Source organism: Chrysochloris asiatica, unplaced genomic scaffold, assembly GCF_000296735.1.
Source record: "Chrysochloris asiatica unplaced genomic scaffold, ChrAsi1.0 scaffold00056, whole genome shotgun sequence".
In the NCBI taxonomy this organism is placed as follows: Eukaryota; Metazoa; Chordata; class Mammalia; order Afrosoricida; family Chrysochloridae; genus Chrysochloris; species Chrysochloris asiatica.
The window spans coordinates 3040234-3060697 of NW_006408574.1; the positions used below are offsets into that span (position 1 = coordinate 3040234).

A 20464-nucleotide genomic window follows, 5' to 3' on the forward strand; every position below is an offset into this window, starting at 1 on the left:
AGGGAGGCGGGGACACGCGGGCGCGGCGACGCAGTCCGCCCGGGAGAGGGTGGGTGCTTGCTCGCTCGGCTCCGTGCCGCCCCCTGGCTGCTGGCTGCTGGCTGCTGGCTGCTGGCTGCTGGCTGCTGGCTTCGAGAGATGCACGCCAGGGGCCCAGGAGTTGGATGGAGTCATGGGGTAAAGAAAACCACGGCCCTCAACTTCTAAAGGAAACGGCTCCGCAAGGCCTCAGGGGTGACGCCCGCTGCCCACCCCAGCTCTCCCCACTCTCATGGTCGAGCCGCAGCGAAGGCCCTCTTTGGGGGTAAAGGCGGTCCCATCAGGGTTTGCTGCCCACCAGCCTGAACCACTGCTGGAAACTCAAGCTGGGGCAGGGGGTGGGGTGGGGAGATGTGGTGGGGGTGGGGTGGGGGTGGGGGGGTGGGGGGGGGGGGGTGGGGGGGTGGGGATTCTTTTCATTAGGCCCGCAAACCGACCCCTGGTGGGGGGGGGGGGGCGGGGTGTGTGTGTCTCCAACTCCAGGGCTCCTGGAAAGGGGAGGGCGAAGGAGGGGTGAGGGAGGCAGCAGGGACTCTTGGAGGGGGGCGAGCGTGCAGGGGAGTGGGAGTGGATACAGCAGCTGTGGGTGGGACTGGGGAGTGTGGTGGGGTGGGTGTGCAAGGGGTTGTGGGGGGCTAAGTGTTACATGTGGTGGAGCAGCGTGGCTTCCATGACAGGCTAGAACAGGGGTTCAGGCATCTAGGTGTGGGGCAGAGCAGTTGGTACCTTGGGCTCCTAGTTTCAGCATCAGCACCAGGACCCAGGTGTGTCAGAAGCCACTGGTCAACCTGGGCCACACACCTGAACCTGGCTTTTGAATTTGCTGACAGTTGCGAATGGCAGAAGCAGGCTGCCTTGGAGCCAGGGGGAGGCAGGGAGTACCCCCCCCCCCCCCGGCCACCAAGTGCACTTCTCTGCCATCGTGCAGAGTCATCTCCTTTCTGGGGGTGGGCAGGGGTGATAAGAAAGAAGGACCTTGATGGAAGAGCTGGCTCTAAGGTCCGTTTTGCTGGGATGTTACTTCTCTGTGCCATAATCCACGTTAGGGAGACAACTCTCTAATGGCCAGGGGATCCTGGCCAGGGTGCTGGTATGAGACCCTCTACCAGTCTTTCTGTAAGGAGCTCTGGTAGCATAGTGGTTGCAAATCGGGCTGTGAACCGCAAGGTTGGCAGTTCAAAACTACCAGCTGTTCCTGTAAAGATTTACAGCCTCGGAAACCCTGTACAGGGTCACTATGAGTCGGAACCGACTCCAGGGCACATAACAACACTACCACCACAGTCTGTGGCGCTGTGGGTTAATGCACCAGACTGCAAGGTCAGCGATTCAAGCTCACCAGTCCCTCCTCCGAAACCCTATACAGGGTCGCTATGGGTCAGAACCGATTTGACGGCACTTAACAACAAAAACAACCACAGCCTAACGGAGCTCCTCAGTTTGTTTTTGAAAAAGATGACAGGGATGTTCTGGTGGCAGAAGGGTCTGGCTTGGATGCGAGCGAACTCCCAACTGTTGGGGAAGGGCGCCACCTCTCAGCGCAGACTGGTAGTACAGGCCGTGATCAGAACTTGGATACATCCTAGTCACACCCATTGCTGGCTGGAAGGCGGGAGATGGTCAGTCCACACTGGCTCCGCCTCCGCCGCCTCCCCCTCCACAGAACGCGTCTTTAACCCAGATTCAAGGCCACTAGCCTGGTCTGACTAAATCATCCTCGCCTGCTTCCCACTGCAGAAGGAAAATGACCACTCAGTCTGTTGGAACAACTTCAAATTCAATCTTAGTTCATCTCTGAAGCCACAGATATTGATTCCACATCTGGCCCTACTGGCACAACATGTTAAGCACTGCACTAATAACCTAAAGGTTGGTAATTTGAACCTACTTAGTTCCGAGTGAGAAACCCTGGGCAATCTGTTCCCATGACGATGACAGGCTAGAAAACCCAATGGGGCTGTTCTCCGCTGTCCCATCAGGTGGATGTGAGTGGGAATGGGCTGGATGGGACCAACAACAACTACCCTGTGAGCCACAGGGTCCAGTGTGCCCTGGAGTCCAGGACAGAAGAAATACCAATATGGTGACCACATTCCTGGGCTCCTTTCGTGGCCTGGGTACCATCCCAGGGCTCAAATTTCCCTATAACTCCATGAGTAAGGAAACATACAACCTCATTCTGCCTGTGGAGTCTGGTTCTGCCATGTATTGGCAGTGAGCCCTTGTTTATCTTCCTGGGCCTGTTTCCCCATCTGTAAAATGGGTTTAAAAATCATCCCTTTTCTCTCCGGGGTGTTGGAATGATCACATGGGTTAATGCAGGAACAAGGGTGGCACCTAATAAAGATGTCATTCATTGTTCATTGTCACCCCACTTTGCACAAAACAGAACTGGCTCAGAGCAGAACCATAGCCAGAAGGCTTTGAAAGAACCTGCATCTCAAATCAGATGTGATGCTTCCCAGGACCCCAGCCAACATTCTTCAAAGAGACCACCGATAAGAGATGCTGTTGCTACCGACATTCTGATGTGGAGGAGGTGATGTTTGATATGAAAATAACCCCCAGCAGACAGAGCAACCAACATTCTAGAAACTTTCAGCCCCAGATGGGTAGACAAAAAGGATTAATAAAAGGAAAAAACACTCCTTCATTTTGAAGAACTTCTGATTTGATTTTATGTTGGTAATATCACATGAGGATTTACAATTGGTACTTAAATCACTCACGGAAGCAGCAGTCAAGAAATCACATGACGTATTGCATTAGGCAAATCTGCTGCACAAGGCCTCTTTAAAGTGTTCAAGAGCAAAAAGGTCAGTTGAGAACTAAGGTGCGTCGGACCTAAGCCAGGGTATTTTCAATAACCTCATATGCGTGTGAAAGTTGGACAGTGAATAAGGAAGACCATTATTGTTGTTGTTATGTGCCGTGGAGTCGGTTCCGACTCATAACGACCCTGTACAGGGTTTCCGAGTCTGTAAATCTTTACGGGAGCAGAAAGCCTCATCTTTCTGCCGCGGAACCGCTGGTAGTTTCGAACTGCTGACCTTGTGGCTTGCAGCCCGATTCGTAACCACTACGCTACCAGAGCTCCTAAGGAAGACCATAGAAGAATATTAAAAGTACCATGGACTGCCAGAAGAACAAACAAATCTGTATTCTAAGAAGTATAACCAGAATTCTCCCTGGAAGCCAGGATGGCGAGACTTGTCTCTCATACTTTGGACATATTGTCCCTGGAGAAGGCTATCATGCCAGGTAAAGTGGAGGGCCAGTGAAAAAGAGGAAGACCCCCAGTGAGATGGATTGGCACAGTGGTGGCTGCAATGGGCTCAAGCATAGCATCTGGATGGCCCAGGACTGGTGCGATTCTGTTGTATGTGAGGTTGCTGAGTTGGAATCGACTCAACGGTTTATAACAATAGCATCTCTAAATTCAAAGAAAACCGACTTGGTTGGGCTTTTGCAAGGAGGGAATGAAATCCAGGCAGTCTGCCAACACTGGATCAAGTGCTACTCAGTGAAGCGCTGGGAGGGGCTGAGCTGTTTGGGCTCCTCGGGGCCAGGGGCCCTCTCTGACCTCCTTGGGTAACCGGCAGGCAGGGCATGTGGGAGTTCTGAAATCTCCTGTGCTCAAGGTCATGTTGGGGAGCCAGGGCATTCAAGTAGCACCCCCTAAGACAAGGCTGAGAAATACTCTCAACAAGGAACCTTCAGTTATTTCCTCTTTGGTTATTTGAAAATCTAAGCCAAGCCTGAGATTCCTACATCCTGCCCCCAACCCTGGGAACAAAACTGAGCCCAGGAGGTCCCAGGACTTGGGGGTGCTGGAAGACAAGCTTCCTCCCATCACTTTGAATTCTTCAGCAGTCCTCTCTAGTCTAGAACACAGGAATAGAGGCCCCATGTTGGGGTGTGTGGGCAGTATGGGGGTGTCAGGGGACAAGCCAAGTCACTGGCATGCATCTGGTCCCCCTGGAAGTCCTGTCCTGTCCTAAAACCCACAGTGCTGGAGGGGAGGCTCTGTTTCTAATGCTTTTTAAAAGGGTCAGTAGAGAGGCCTGGAGCCAGCGTAATTTAATTTAGGAAGCTACAAAGCATTTCCAAAAGCAAACTGTGGGTCTTAGAAGAATGAACCATCTGGATTAAAGGATCCACAGCGTCACCAACACCAAGCTGCTAAAGAGGACTTTAAATCCCTGTTTCTGCACGCCATCCCTGAAACTAGGACTAGCTGCTCAGTAGCTCAGTCTCCATGTTCAGGATGCCCAGGTGGAGCAGGTGCCCAGTCCCAGCCTGCACTAGGGCTCGGCATGCCTTATGTCACTTAAGTCTTTCCGGGCTTAGACCTTGGGGCTGGTGCTACATCACCGTCACTTCACAGATGATGGCAGGGAGCTGTCACTCCAGCTGTTCAATCTCCTGGGTCCCAAGAGGAGCCCCATGCCCCAGCCACCTACATAACTCCACCCAAAGCATTTCCATAGGACCATTTCCAGACTCTTCCTGCTCAGTAGCCCTTCCTCATTTGGTTCCTAATGCATTCCTGAGTATCACCTGCAGTGAGAAATCCTACCTGGCCAGGTCTCTGTCCTCATATCTCCTCTCCGAGCACATGGAGAACCAGGCCACTGGCCCCACAGTCTGAGGTTTCCAACCCTCAGAACGGGGCAGCCTTACATAACTGAAAGGATGCTCTTATGGGTCTTTAAGGGATGTGTTCACGTGGGTGCTAAGAATGACCTAATTCAGCCCCACAGCCTCACACATGGGGTTGGGCAGCACATCCAACCTTCTCCCTTTCACAGACAGAAAGTGGGGGTCCACGGAGAGAGGATCTGTTTGGAGCCCAGAGCCAAGAGTGGGTCCCTTGATGCTCCCTGGCAAAGGAGCCTCTCCAAAGGACAAAGCGTGGCGGCTCTTGTGCAACTTAACAGTCTGCCTCTTTTTCTCCAAGAAAGAGAGCTATTGCAAGAGAGAGACCGGGAAGATGGGATGATTCTGCCTCTCCAGCCCAACATCTGTATTTTCCATTTATGTTTGGGATACTAACTGCAAGGTTGGAGGTTCAAATCCAGGGATGAGGCTGTTTGCTCCTGTAAAGGTTTACAGTCCAGAAACCCTAAGGAGCAGGTGTTCTCTTCTGTTCTACAGGGTTGTTATGAGTCGAGAGCCAATTCCTAATGGGTGTGGTTTTTGGTTTTCTCTGAGGAGGAACAAGAGGAGCAAGGAGGGTGCTTGGCCCAAGGGCTTCTGAGAAACCCCTCTTCTGATGGCTAGCAGCTTGGAAGGACCTAGCAGTCATGTGAGGCTACCATGCGTGGTCCAAGCCATGTGTCTCCTTCAGCTGACCCCTCCATCCCGCCTTCTCCAAGAATGCTGGGCTTGCTGATGGCTGGTTCCTGGGCACCATTTGGAGTTTTGGGGACAGAAGGACAGCGTCCAGACACACTGACATCAGTGTGTAGTGGATCTACCATGCTGGATGGTGGGAGACCAAGCTCAGGCAGTGTCACATCACTTGTAAGTCTCGGCAGCAGATGAAGGAAAGCCAGGAGTCCTCCATCAGCCCGGCTCTGGTGAGAAGACATCTGAGACCTTGGCAGAAAAGAGTCATCATCATAAGCCTCGGCCACTGGGGACTGGTTCCAGCCCTGAGCTCCCACTCTCATCCTCCTAGGATATCAGGATACACAGTCTCTATTTGAATGCCTCCAGTGTCAGGGAGATCTCTCCTTGAAGGTGAGTGAGCCTGCTTTGTCCCACAGCTGCCACTGGTAAAGTCACAAGTGACTGCAGTTCCAAGCATCAAGCCCAGTTCCTTGGGTACCCAGAGCAGGGCCGGCAGCCCCCTCACAGCCTCTGCTCCCTCTCTAGTACATCCCAGGCTGCTCGCATCAATTCGTTGGTCCTCCGCTAGGCTGTGTCCAGACCTCAGGGGAAGCCACATCTCTGTGTCCTTTCAGTGGCCAGGCAAACAAAGCCAAGTTCCAGCAGCAATTGCCACATGACACACTTAGCCAAAAGCCTGGTTTTTGCCCCACTCTCACCCCCCACATGTTGCTGCTTTCTCCTTGCTAAGTGAGGTGACTCATGAATCCTAACGTGAATTCAAAGGAAAAACCATCATAAAAATACTGTCAAAGAGTCAAACGTGGGGGCCAACCGAGTTATCTAGGAAATACCCAATAGCACAGTATTTGTGTAGAGCAAAGGGTGCTGGGGCTCCAGATTTCTGAGATCAAGTTCTACTTCCACAGAGGACATGAGGCTCAGACACACATGTCCCACCGCTGTCTCCATCAGGGACCACACCACAACCTCTTCTCTAGAGCCTCAGGAAACTTCTCAGCAACCTCAACCAGGGCCCATGGTGCCTCAGGAGAAGCATCTGGTATACAGCAGCCCTGACTCCACCAACTGCCAACGGATTCAGCTCCAATGCCAATGGGACAGGACTCTACATGGGCTTTTCCAGGAATGGAATGTATGTGTGTTTGTTGGTGGATGGGAGAGCTCACATATCAGAGCACAGAGTTGTCTACGAATGACTGGTTCAGCTCTCTGAGTCTGACTAAATACGTCCAACATGCTGGGTTGAGAAAGGGCATCTGTGTTCTTTCTCCCATTCCCAGACACCCAAGCACATCAAATGCAAGAGGGTGTCAATGCCTCCTCAGAGCACTCCTGAAGACCTGTGCGGAGGGAAGAAAATCTCTAAGGTGGACTTCAAGCTCCCAGAAGGAGACCACTGAGACTAATACCCAGACTCCTCCCTGTGGAGCCAGGTGATGACATCAGACCAGAGCTATGAGCTCATCTTGGGGAAGCAGGGAAAGCCGGTGGGCTGGTGTCTCCTCATCTCTCATGTGCATTCTCCAATCTAGACTCTGTTGAGTCGACTCCTCTGGAGTTGCCGTTCAGATTTTAAACATCACTGAACTTACGTACGGAATATACAGGCCCATTCTCACTGCTACACTCAGAACAAATCTTGGTGGACCATGCCCAACAGTAAGTCCACTAACGCTAAAGAGGCCAGTGGTCATGAACCTCAACTTGGACGCAGAAGATGGTGAAATGGTGTCAGCAGATACAGGGTTGTGGGCAAAGACTGATCAAACAGGGACATTCCTGGCTGCGCTCCCAGGGGTCTTGTGTGACACCATGTTACAGAACTGTGGGTTCCTCACAGGGTTCCTCACAGGCTCCATCTACTAAGCACCTCAAGTCCTACTTGATACTTCTTGGGCCTCAAGTCATCCAGTCAGTGCCAGGACCCTGAAGGGGACCCTTGGCTTTACATCAGCAAACTCAGGCATGGAACTTGACAGTGAACACGCCAGACATCTCTGTATCTCTGAGGGATGGGGAGTTGACCAAGGAGGAAGAAGGCCACCCTTCAGAATCCTGGCCTCCATCTGATGCTCCTGACCCCCATCAATGTCTGCAGAAAGCCCAGCTTGCCTGGCTCTCGGAGGCACTGTGGAGCAGGCAGAATGATGCCGTGTGGCTGGGCACCTCCCTTTTTGATGGATTCTCAGTGATGTTGAGCTGGTTTCTCTGCTTCTTTTTTCTCGCTCTTTTTTAGCAAGAACACACACTCTGGTGCCAGACACACCCGGGATGGTGTCTTGGGTCTGCCACTTCCTTGCTGGGTTGTTGGAAGGTTACTCGACCTCCCCATGTCCCATTTCCCCATTTGAAAAATTAGGATAAGAACACAGCATCGCTGGCATGATATAAACCACCCTCACCGTCTGCTCATCCGGTTATTGGTTCTGCACCTGGTACCACTGGCTTCAGGCAGCGCCTCATGTGTAGAATAATCAGAAGAAAAGGATCGCTGTGTCTCTTCCCTTCTACCTGCCCCTCCCTACCGCAGTTCTGCCTGCAGTGCCAACTGGGCCGTCCCTGAGGGAATGGCCTCCTGGCTACTGGTTTCAGAGTCATGAACAAGATCCACAGTACATCTTTCAGAGCTGAAAATTGGCTCCTCTCTCTGCCAGCCCGGCTCCCGTTTCCCATGCATCTAATTCAGTTTAGCCAGTAATTAGTTTTGTATTACTTTACACGGTGATGCTAATACTGATTACAGGGCCTGATAACTTTAGTCATAAATACAACCCAAGGCAGAAAATTACCTTTCTTTTTCTTGGTGAAGGCTGGAGTCAGTGGAATGAGACATTGCCTTAGGAGATGAAACAGATGCCTCTTGTGGCAGATTTACAGCTTAGTGCCCCCCCCCCACCCCATGTCATGGAGGCTTTCTGCCCAGGGAGGCATCCCAGGGGACCCCAGTGCCCCTCTACCACTGGTCAGCACTCTGTGGGGTCAGAGGCTCCACCAAGACTGGACTACCTTCCATTCATCCTGAAAGACCTGGATTAGAACAAGACCCTGATCTCACCTGGAGCACCCACCATCCCATTCTGCATTGTGACAATGCTCTGTGGGCAGGTGGCCCAAGACATCAGAGGGGTCATCTGATCCAAGTAGGTGCTTAAGCAGGTTATATAGCTTAGAAGTTTTTCTCATTCAATTTATTCAAGGAATAGTTTGGGCTCCGTGGCTCTAGAACTAGCTAACTCCATGATGAGAGAAGACAGTTGAAGTTATGGGTTTCACTTCAGGTGAAATCAGCATCACTTGCTTTGTGCCACCATCCCCCCTCCCCACCTGCCACCAACAGCCCTCCCTAGAGCATCTGTTCCATTCTCTGATGACGCATCTAGACCAGCAAACATGTCACGGAAGTCCGGATCAAGCATACAGGTGTATGTTGTTGTTGTTGTGTGCTATGGAGTAGATTCCAACAAATAATGGCCCAGTAACACCAAACCAACAACCACCAGTCACTTCTGAATCCCAGCAATGGTACAGAATGGACCCAGAGGCTCCAGAGGCTGTAAATCATTATGGCAGCAGATAGCTTCAGAGCAGCTGGTGGATTCAAACCAGCAACCTTTGGGATATTAACCCAATACTTAGCCCACTGCACCAGCTGACAGGTCCTATAGGACAGAATAAAAAATGCCCCATAAGGGTTCCTAGTTATAACCCTTATGGAAACACATCACCAGGTCTTTTCTCACGAGGAGCAGCTGGTGGGTTTGAACCATTGACCTTTTTTGGTTAGCAGTTGAGCACTTTAGGCAGTGTGCCACCAGGGCATCTTAAGCATACAGGAGTCACTCAGTAGGAAGGACCAGTCTCTGGAGAAGGACATCGTGCTTGGTAAAGTAGAGGGTCAGTGAAAATGAGGAAGGCTCCTGTCCCCTAATGAGATGGACTGACACAGTGGCTGAAACAATAGGGTTCACGAATAGCAAGGATTGTGAGGTTGGGGCAGGGTTTGGCAGGGGGTTGTTCTTGTACATAGGGTCCTGGTGAGTTGTACCCAACTCACTGGCCCCTAATAACAACAACAACAAAGTCTGAGAGCAAAGTAACAGTCACACAACAACAGACATCCAAGGACATTCTGTGTTCATCCACAGCTGGAACTCTGGATGCAGGTGCCAAGCCTACAGGGATGTTTTTCAAGTGGTAGCCTCTGTCTGAAGTTCTCTTCCAACCCCCAGCCCTTTCTCTTGGCCCTGCCCTTGGCTCAAAGGGAACTCAGATGCAACCCTGACACACAGCTTCATCGCAACCTCGTCTCCGAAGCTTTCTCCAGTTCTCAGGGCAGGCTGGATGACTCTCTGCACTCAGACCCCAAAACACATGGCGGAGCCAGCAAATGTTCACATATACAAAGAACCACGGGTCCCCCACAAAGCATGCTGGCAGCTGATGGCATGTGGCAAGAGCTACAGACAACTCAATGTGGCAAGCCCAAGGTGAACTGAGTGTGCCCACAGTTGGCACCTATGAAATAAATGCTTATTGAAAGAAAAGATAGTGGGTGAGCGAGAGGACAGCATTGAGGATCTGTGGTAAGGAGTTCTCTTAGAAATTCATCTAGTCAAATCCTCCTTGTTTTAAGAAGGTGGAAGTTCAGGCTCAGAGAGGTGAGGAATGCTTCCCAAAGACACTCAGCCAGGGCCTGGAGGTGCTGGGGAAGAAGTGTTGCTGGATTCTAGCATTAGCTTCCCCAGCCTTTCATGGCATCACCAACAGGAGATGGAGGTGGACTCAGAACTCGGGTAGCCCCAGCCCTGCCCTTCTACCCAAGACTGAATTAGCAATACTTCAGCATGCATCAACACTTAACACACCAGCTGGAAAGCTCAGCACAATGCTACCCTCTCCCACCATTCAAACCCACTGCTCTCCAGTGGACTCATAGCTACCCTATAGGACCATACATCTTTACAGGAGTAGATATCCTTATCTTTCTCCCTTGGAACAGCTGGTGGGTTTGAACCTCCGACCTTGTAGTTAGCAGCACAACACTTAACCCATGGCACCACCAAGGCTCCTACCAGCCTCTTAAAGAGCTTGAAATGCCAGCACTTCATTGAAAAGCAAGACCATGTGAAATCTCTCTCTGAGAACAAAGCGCACTGGGGCCGTCAGCCTTGTACATAGTAGGTCATCGATCAATAGCTGGCCCTTGATTGATGGGCTCCTCTTAATCGAGCTGTGGGAAGAACAGATGGGCTGGCCATGTGCTCTTCTCCCACTGTGGTATGCAGGAACCCTCACACAGCACTTCTTCAGCACAGGTAGGAACCTCATGCTTCTGAGTGGCCCCCTTCTCCATGCAGGCAAATCCATAAACACAGTGACCCTCCCAAACTTTGGACTCACATCCCTTGGCTATCGGGGAGGGCAAGGGCAGCATGAAAAGCAGCCACAGCACAACTTAACCCTTGGTGCTCAGTTTTCTCTCATTTCATTCCTGACAGTTGTCAGAGCATCTTTCAGGACCCCATGCCATGTGGCTTCCCAGGGCTGCCTCATGTTGGGATCACGAAAGCAAGATCCCAGGGTATGAGTGGCCCCAAGTAATTCTCAGATTCAGAATGGTACAGCCCTGTATTCACACTATGCACAGTCACAGCTAAAGGTGACTCCCTGGGACCAGTGTTGGTGGGACTCACCTGGGGGGAACTTGTGAAGAGCCAGCACTCTGTCTAGATGGGAACCTATCAGGGGGGGGACTCAAAACCCCACCCCATCAGAGCTTACAGGTCCCTCTCTACTGAGAAATTTTGGAAGCCAAGCCTTGGACCCTCATAAGAAGGTGGGGCCATACATCGATGGGGGAGGAGGCATTACCCCCCCCCCCCCCAAATCCAATCCAATCCCTTCAATCAGCTTAAAATCAGAAAGAGTTCTCCAGGGAAGCAGAGAAAAACACTTTTCTCCCTCCCTCCCACTCTCCCTCCACGGGGAGCTGACCAGGGTCCTGAAGTCAGGCAGCAGGCCCTAGCTGAAGGTGGAGGATGCTTGTGTGTGTGTGTGTGTGTGTGTGTGTGTGTGTGTGTGTGTGTGTGTGTGTGTGTGTGTGTGATGGTGGTGCTGAGGTTGGCAGAGATTCAGGTGACCAGCACAGATGGCTTGGCTGCACAGACACTTTTGCCACCCAGACAAAGCTTCTAACTGAAGTTGGACCAAAAGTTTCTCCCAAGAACAAGGGGCCCTTGAAAAGGATGTGGAGAGAACTGCTGGGGGAGGGCATCTTGTGATTTGGGAACAGAGAGTTGGGGATGACTAGAAGTAAAAAAGGCATTTCACTGAAGCTTGGAGGACACTAGGGGCAGTCCATTCCAAGGCCACTCAGACCAGGCAGCTCTTGTCAGGGCCTGCCCGGCCAAGAGTATCTGTAAGGCACACACAGAGTCCTTGGCAGAGCAGCTAACTGGGACCTACTCAGCCCTCTCCAAGACATGTATGGCTATTCTTGTGTCTGAGTGGAGTGTGTGCAGTGCACCCCAGCCCCCATCCTTGGCCAGGCTTCCCATATGTCCCAAAGGACTCCCCATCTCAAGACCTCAAAGAACTGATCTAGAGGGGCTGGCTGATTGTCCAGTGCCAAGGAAGGGGGCTCTGAGGAGCAATAAAGCCCCCTCTCAGACACTGGTACTGGAGGTATACTGCTGATGTCCAGCAAGGGCGTCAAAGCAAAACAAGGGGCACGAGTTCCAGACTTTTCTCTTCTAGCCATCTCCCTCTTCCATTCCTCTCCTTTGTTTCCTCTTTTATGCTGAGAGGGAGGGGAGCTGGGAATGAGGGGGGAGGAGGGAGGGAGGGGCGGGGGCAGCTGGTACCTGTCCTTCCTTCTCTGGACCTGCAGCTCCATGCGTGGCACAGTGGCGCCGTTGGAAAGGACATTTTAATGTCACTCCAGGGCATCCCGGCTCCGAAGCTGGCAGGCTCTTCCAAGCACCCGGGTGCCAAAGAAACCGTCCCAGCTCTCACACAAAGGACGCTTGCTCCCCCTCCTCCCCCAGACCTGTCCGCTCAGAGATACATTTAAAATGGAGATCACCAACCCAAGACTCCCTCTCCACCGGCGGCACATTGTTCAGGCATGAGGAACCGGGCTGGAGACGCCGGCGGGTCCGCGCACACACCCCAATGCCGCTCACACTTCACGCTGAGCATGTGGCCACAACCCCTAAGCCCTCCACACAGAACCCACCGGGCGCGCAATCAGCCCAACCCCACGCACGCTTCTGGCTCTTCCACTTCTTCACAAACCCACCTGGCCAGTGGCTTCCTAGGAGCCCCAGCGGGGTTCGGGGTGGGGGTGGGGGGCGGGGAGCAGGAGGCAGTTGGGTTGGTTGGCTGGTCTGTGAAATTGCTAGGGGCTTGGCCATCTGCCCTCTGCCAGCCCCCAGATAGCCACAGCTACTGTCAAAGGAACCCTTCATCCTACCCTAAGAACTTCTCGGCAGGGAGCGGGGGCGGGGGTCCTTGGTAGAGGGGGATGGAGGTGCAGCAGCGCTTGACCAGGGCTGGAGGGTTCTGGGGGACCCGACCCCAGTCAAGGGCAGTCTGCACTCCTCCCTCGCCCCCGCCTCCATCCGGCCGGCGCCCTGGCCCCCACCCCAGCCCCAGGCCCGGGGCGCGGAGCCGCTCCCCGACTTGGCTGGGCTCCGGGGTGGCCGGGCGCCGCGGGCAGGGAGGAAAATGGCGTTGGATGCACGTACTTGAGTGAGTTCTGTGCCCATCAGGATGAGCAGCAGCAGGCTGAGGAGCTTCCGGGCCGGTGGCATGTCTCGCGGCCACTTGCAACGTCCTGGCACGCAGAGCCGGTGGTGTGGCAGCGGCGGCGGCGGCGCGGCGGCGGCTCCGGAGCGCGTGGGTGCGCGTGGCCTGCGCTCAGCACCCCGAACCGGCGGCGCGCGGGATCTGCCGGGCCCCGGCTCCGCGCCGCATATTTATCTGCTGCCGCGTCGCCGTCTCCGCGCGGGGCCGCCCCTCCCGCTGCCGCCTCCCCGCCCCGCACTGGGCGCGCTCGCGGCCGCCGTGGGTGCCAAAAGTTTGCTCAGGAGGGGCGGGGGTGCGCCAGGGACCCGCGCGCCACGCTCACGCGGGGGAGAGGCCCGGGCTGCGGCGGATGTGACATCAACGAGGCGGGGGAAATTTAACAGGGCCAAAGCTTCAGCAAGGCTAGGCTGCGGTGGGGGTCAAGGTGCCTGGGACCAGGTCGAAGAGGCGCCTGCGCTGTGCTCTACAGACTGGGTAGGTGGAGTTCTGGAGTGGGGGCCTTTAGGGTGGAAGGACTTGACGTGTCCAAGAAGTACATCCTCGGGTAGGTAAACTGAACGTCAGAAGTTGGATGCTTCCAGGCAGAGAATGGAGGGCGTGGGGCAGGGTTGGGAAGCAGGTCACTGACTGGAGTGCTCCTGTCGTGGGGGCTGCTGAGCCTCTCTCTGTCCTTTCATGGCTGTCCTTTCGTGGGCACGGACATTAGTGCTAGGGTTCCTATCTCCGTTGGGACTTATGGAGAAGGATCTGCCCTGGGCGCTGCCACTCCTAGGAGCTCCTGAGGCAGGCGGTGTGCACATGCTTGATTCTCTGAGTCTCAGGGTGGTGCTCACGGTGTGTGATAGACAGAGGCACTTCCTTATCTGCCTCCTGGAATCAGGAGCTCTCACACCAAGTGTGTGTGTGTGTGTGTGGGGGGGGGGGGATACAACCGCTCAGAGCTCAGAGGCAACGTGTCTCCCTGTCCCCCAGCTCTGGAAGTCACCCTCCAGGTGGTGAGGAGATGGGTTCCCCCTTCCTCTCTCTGCACTCCCCCTGTTCACCTTTCATAGTCACTCACAGCTTGACCAGAGGAGTAGGCTTAGGGGAGTTGGTTTGGGGGCCACATTTTCCAATGAAATCCTCTGTTTTCTTAGAAGTCCCGGAACACCTCTGCTTTCTGAGAAGATTGCAATACGTACTTAGAAGTTTCTTTCTTGTCTGTTTCCTATTGTTGACACTTTACCTGTAAGTTAAGCTCTAGAGAGAACATAGAGAGTCCTCTAGAGAGGACTGGACCCTGAGGTCCAGTCAGGGGCTCTGGACCCAAGGTCAGAGATCTTCTCAGATGGAGGGAGCCCAACAGAAAGCCCAAGAGCAGATCCCAAACATGATGTTGGCCCCTTTTCAGAACTACCCGCTGGGGGTGGGGAGGGAATGGGGAAGACAAGGGAGGGCTTCACTCTGAGGGGCTGTGCTGTGGATCAACTCTTTTCTGAGCCCCAGAGGGCAGAGCTGAGTCCAGGAGACAGGTACAGGTGGGCTTCACCATGGGAGAGGGCCTCCTTCCTGGTGGTACCTAAGCAGGAAGAGTTCCTAATGGAGCCTGGCAGGCAGGATGAATGCTGGGGGTCTGAGGCGAGCTTCATGGGAGGTAATGAGCAGTGTGGGGTGTCCCTGTCCTGTCTTCGCCACATTGTTATTGACCCAAAGTGCTGTCATGTCATCCAAGGAAAGCGAGCTGATTGTGCATCCACTGTCCCCTTGGCCTCTTGGTGCCCCATGATCTCCACAAAGGTAGCAAGGAGATGGAGTGGAGGGCCCAACATCTAGTCCTGTCTCCTGAGCCTCAGTTTTCACATCTGTAGAAGGGGAAGAAAAGATGTGGAAACTGCTATTGTGAGAGACCAATGTGAGAATGTGAGACTGTGGTCTGTAAACCCGAGATTGCTGCAAGGTGGGTTGTGAGAGCACATCAGTGCCTTTGGCACTCTGAGCACACAACTCATGTCCCTGTGCCGCCCTCACCTCTCTGCCCTTAGGCGGCTGCTGATGTCCTCAAGGCCCAGAGGAGAAACAGACACAGAGGGTGTGCAGGAGCTGGGGCGTGAGCCCTGGCCTCTGGGTTTTGTTGCTCAGGTGGATGGAGGCCTGAAATTCTATTTTGGTAAGAACTGATTTAATGTTTAAAAGATCATACATACTCACTGTTATTGCTGCAGGCTGCTAGCCAACCACCTCTGACTCATGGTCCATGTCATCTTCACCATCCTTGATATACTGCAGGCCATTGTGGGGCAGTCCTGGGGTGGTGCTGTGGGCTAGTGCACTGGACCTCAAAGTCTGTTTGAAACGCAAGGTCAGCAGTTCAAGCTCACCAGCTGCTCCTTGGAAACCCTATATAGAATTGCTGTGGGTTGGAACTTGATGGCGCTTAACAACAACAACAACATTGTGGTGACCACTGTGTATCCTGAGTGTCTTCCAACTCAGGGACTCATCTCCTAGCCCTCTGTGGGATGATACTTTACAGAATTAGATCTCTAGGCCTTTCTTCCTAGTATGTTTGGAAGCCCCACTGAAACCCTACTGGGATTTGAAATATGTACTGGTGACATAGCTTCTAGCATTTCAGCCACAAAGTGAAAGATGGATGATGAGTCACAACTGAGTTGCTTTTTAATAATTAAATACAAAGGAGAAAGGGGTAAACAAAAAGACCCCACAATTCAGAACACCCAGGTTTGGCATGGGCTGGTTACGATGCAGATGGTTCTCTGTGTACGTTGTCAGAAGACCTACGATCTAGAAGTCTGAGAGGCAGATGTCTCCACTTCAGGGCCTAAGGTCAAATGCTGGCCCTGCCGCTTGAGAGGTGGTGTGAAACGAGGTGGACTGACCTCTCTGTGCCTCACTTACCTTCCTGCGATGGAACCCCAGCACACAGCTGTGCAGAAGGGACAGAATCACAGCCATGTCTAGAACTGTACCTACACAGGCTAAGATTGAGAATGAAGTTTATAGAAATTCTCGGCCATGAAGAATCAGACATTGTTTTATGCCTAAGTTTTTGATTGTATCCAGTGGCTTCCTGTACAGAAAGACCAGGCGGGTTTCAGATCCTCTGACTTTTCTTATAAAAAGATCACCCCCCCCCAAAAAAAAACCCTAAAAACTTTTTTGCTTATATTACTTTTGCATTGTTAGTGGAGTTCTGGTACAATGCTATGGGTTAACGCATTGGACCGCAAGGTCGGTTTGACCTGCAAGGTCGGTGGTTCAAACTCACCAGCTGCTCCCTGGAAACAGTCGGAACCAATGATGGTTACTTAAAACAACAACAGCATAATACTTCTATCCATCCCCAAGGAGCCCTGGTGCAGCGGTTAAAGCATTTGTAGGCTGAGCAAAAAGATGTGGCTCCCTACTTCTACTGTGTCCTGAGTCAGAACTGATTCAACAGCAGTTCAAATCCAGACCCAGCTTGGTGGCCATGCTAGTAATGCCAACACGCTTCTCTCCCCAGGGATCCAGATTCTCTTCATCTTATCCCTTTGTCTGTTCCATCTGGAAAACCATGAAAACAGGGCGATGAGTGACTGTGTGTGTGTCCTGGGGTTCTGGGCTATTCTGGCAGCTGACCAACTCCCCCAGCCCCAGGCATTTAGCTGAGGTGGAGCCCAGAGATTTGGGGCCTGGTGGCTGAAACAACAGGTACCTGGTACCCCACCTACCCACCCTTCACTTGCTATCTTCTCAATGGGCCTCGGAACTGCCTGCCTCCCAGCTCTCCAAGACAACATCAAATCAACACGCTGCCTGTTCCTTTAAGGCGAGCCTCCTTCTGGGAAGCACCTCTGTGAAATGTGAGGGAGCGGTTGCTAAGGCAACAGCACTGACTCTCATCTCTCTTTTCTGTGAATCTCCTAGCAAGTGGATGGTGCCCTGCACCCAGCAAGTGGTCCAGCCCCCTGTACCAGAGCTCTCAGTGCTCCCAGTCTGGACTCCCTTGGAGTGAGACTCCCATGACCCACCTTGACCCAGGCCCTCTGTGGTCCTTGAGGACCAGAATGTAGTCTTCTTGAGAAGTGCCAGGGATTGAAGACATGCAGAAGTCTAACTCCGCCTCCCAGGAATGTGATGCTGGGTCTCCAAAGATGCTTCCAGTCAGCCTGAGTTCTGTTAGCTGCTGGGGTGGGATCTGGCTCACGCTGACCCCATGGACGTCAAAATAAAACGCTGCCTGCTGGGCCCTCTGCGGCCTTCATGAGTCCATTGTTGTAGCCGCTGTGTGTTTAGAATGACTTGCAGCGTAGGGACCCATCTTCCAGTACTACATCACACAATATTCTGTGGTGATACATAGGATTTTTACTTGAGTTTTTACTGTGCTGAAAACAATGCACAACAAAACATTCTCTGGTTCAACCATCTCAGCACAAAGAACTCAGTGACATTAATGACATTTTTCATGTTGTGCAACAATTCTTGCCCTCATGTTCCACAGCATCCCATGGCTCATTTTTCCTTCCTCCTTACCCATGTGTCAAGGAGCTCTGGTAGCGTAGTGGTTATGAATCGGGCTGTGAACCTCAGGGTCAGCAGTTCGAAACTACCAGCTGTTCCATGGGAGAAAGATGAAGCTTTCTGTTCCCATAAAGATTTACAGCCTCGGAAACCCTGTACAGGGTGGCTATGAGTCGGAATCAACTCCATGGCACATAACAACAACAACAACACCCATGTGTAGGGTTTCCGTTGCCTGGTTTTCTGAAGCAGATGGACAGCCCTTCACCCTAGTTTGGAAGTTCTACTGAGACCTGCCCCCCATGGGCGATCCTGCTGGTGTTTGAAATACTAGTGGCCTAGCTTCCGGAACCACCACTGGTCTGATAGTGACACCTGTGTATTTACCACACCTTCTGTCTCTAGGTTCATGTCCAGCCTTCCCTCTCAACATTTCCCCCTCGCTGTCTAAATATATCTCCTACCCAACAGGTCTGCATCAAAGGTCTCCATGCCACACTCTCCCCAGATGCAGAAAACAGCAATTCTGTTTTCTGGATCTGGGGAGAGATGCTCAGACCTGGCTCCCTGTCTCCTCTGGAGCCTCCCCTCCAATCTGCCAGCCAAGCCTCCACAGCTCCAGAGCTGCTCTTCCTACAGTCATGTGGTGCACCTGGCTGCCATCTCCCCTCAGGCCCCCTGCATTATCTCCTACCTGTTCTCCCCCATCACAGCCAACCACCAGGGTTTGGAGGCTGCAGGGGCCAGAGCGCAGGGACAGCCAGACCTTGTTCTCATGGGAAGAAAGCCACTGTAGCTTTCAAACAAGGCAGTGACCAGTTCTGACTTGCATGTGACACTCTGTGGACACTTTTCTGTGGGGAGTGGACAGGAGGGAATGCTAGTGGCACAGAAGGTGGGATCCTGAACCCTTAAGAGGTGACTTCACTCTGCAGCTTGGCATAGGGGAGCGTGGGAGGGCACAAAGAAGCAGGGATGCGAGGCAGGGGCAAGATGGGAAGAATTGGGATGACTGTGTTTGGTTTGGGGGCTCAGGAGAGCCCCCAGCTGATACGGACACAGAGCTGGCATGGTATGCACATGCATACGTTCTCAGTCATCTCTATTTAATCTCTCTGCTTCCTTCTTCCCGAAAGGAGGAAACCAAGCAACGCTAAGCGCCTTGCCTGAGGTTCTGTGCATTCCTGAGCTTGTGAGTCTTGTTTGAGAGGTTTAGACAACTTTGATCTTGCTGGATTCTGCTCTGGGGGTGGAAGGCTGGCTTTGAGTTCCAGCCAGGTCCCCTGGGGGGACATGGGGCGTGGGGGGGGGGTCCTGCCACATGCTGAGCATGGGCTACATGGCTCCCAGTTACCACATCAGCTTCCTCACATTTTACATATGAGGAAATGGAAGGAGAGGGAGGGGATCTCTGGCTTGAGTATGGCCGAGGCTGACTGACCCAGGCGCCCCTGGACACAGACCCCTGCTCTCACTGGCTGGCTCTGTGGCCTTCAGCTGCCCTCTCTCTCAAACACACTCCCTAGTTCCCAAATGCACATGTGGGAGGACAGAGGTGCAGAGGTCTAGGGTGACACTTGCCTGCCTGGGTGCTACTGGAGAACAGAGATCTGAAGAGAACCAAACAACAGTGAAGGCACAAGTGAAGGTTCGTTTACAAAAGCAGATGAAATGGAAAGACAAAAACCAGGCCACACATCGGAAGCCGGCAAGACTCATCATTTAGAATGTTGTGTACATAAAAAAAGGACAAAACAAAACAAAAAACAACGCTAAACCCAAAGGCATTGCTCTTGAGCCAGTTCCAACTCACTGCACCCCATGCGTGACTCATGAGCTCATAGGGTCTCTAAATGTCGTCTTTATGGAAGTACATTGCCAGGTCTTTCTTCCATGGCATGGCTGAATGAGTTGGGACCACCAACCCCGAAGTTAAAAGTCAAGTGCATGCTGTTTGCATCACCAGAGACCAAGATACCAGATCTGCTACTTAGGAGGAGAAACTCAGGCCTTCCTGGTGATCCACAGACATCGAGATGAAGTTTAAGCAGAACATGGGCACTTCCAGGGCCCATGGAGGGGTAGAAGGTTGCTATGGGATGGTTCCAGCATGGTAGGTGGTGGTTATGTGCTGTGGAGGCGGTTCTGACTCATAGTGACCCTGTACAGGGTTACAGAGGCTGGTGCAGAAAGCCTCATCTTTCTTCCACGAAATGGCTGGTAGTTTTGAACTGCTGACCTCGAGGTAAGCAGCCTGACTTGTAGCTACTATGCTAACAGAGCTCCTTTCTAAGGGTGTCACCCCATGTGGGTGTGTGCTGACCAGGAAGGGAGGAGGAGTGGTCAGTCAGCTTCAGTTGTGGGGGCTGGCTTCTGGGTCATCATCCTTCCAGGCTGGTCTAATGATACCCATCACATCATGTGCTATTAACAAATTGTGTATTTTTCTTTACGAAGCATTCGTTCATATATTTTACCCATATTAAAAATGAGGTCATCTTCTTATTGAGTTGTAAATGCTCTTTATATATACTCTCAGATGTCTGCATTTTGAAGATTTACTACTATTCAGTGCTTTTTTATTGTGTTTTCTTAATGGTGTCTTTTCTAATGGTGATATAATATAGAAATTTATGTTGTTGTTGTTGTTGTCAGGTGCCATCGAATCGGAACCGACTCATAGCGACCCCATGCACAGCAGAACGAAACAATGTCCGATCCTGGGCCAACCTCACTACCGCTGCCACACTTG

General features: G+C 52.5%; 1 protein-coding gene across 1 annotated transcript in view; it reads right to left on the reverse strand.

The window, feature by feature from the left end:
• OLFM1 (olfactomedin 1) overlaps nucleotides 1-13285 on the reverse strand; it is a 44288-nt gene extending 31003 nt beyond the window's left edge. Inside the window, exon 1 of the mRNA XM_006863707.1 lies at nucleotides 13146-13285. Coding sequence (XP_006863769.1) covers nucleotides 13146-13211 — 66 coding nt within the window. The 5' untranslated portion in view covers nucleotides 13212-13285. The remainder of the gene's footprint in view (nucleotides 1-13145) is intronic.
• Between the last annotated feature and the right edge of the window lie 7179 nt (nucleotides 13286-20464).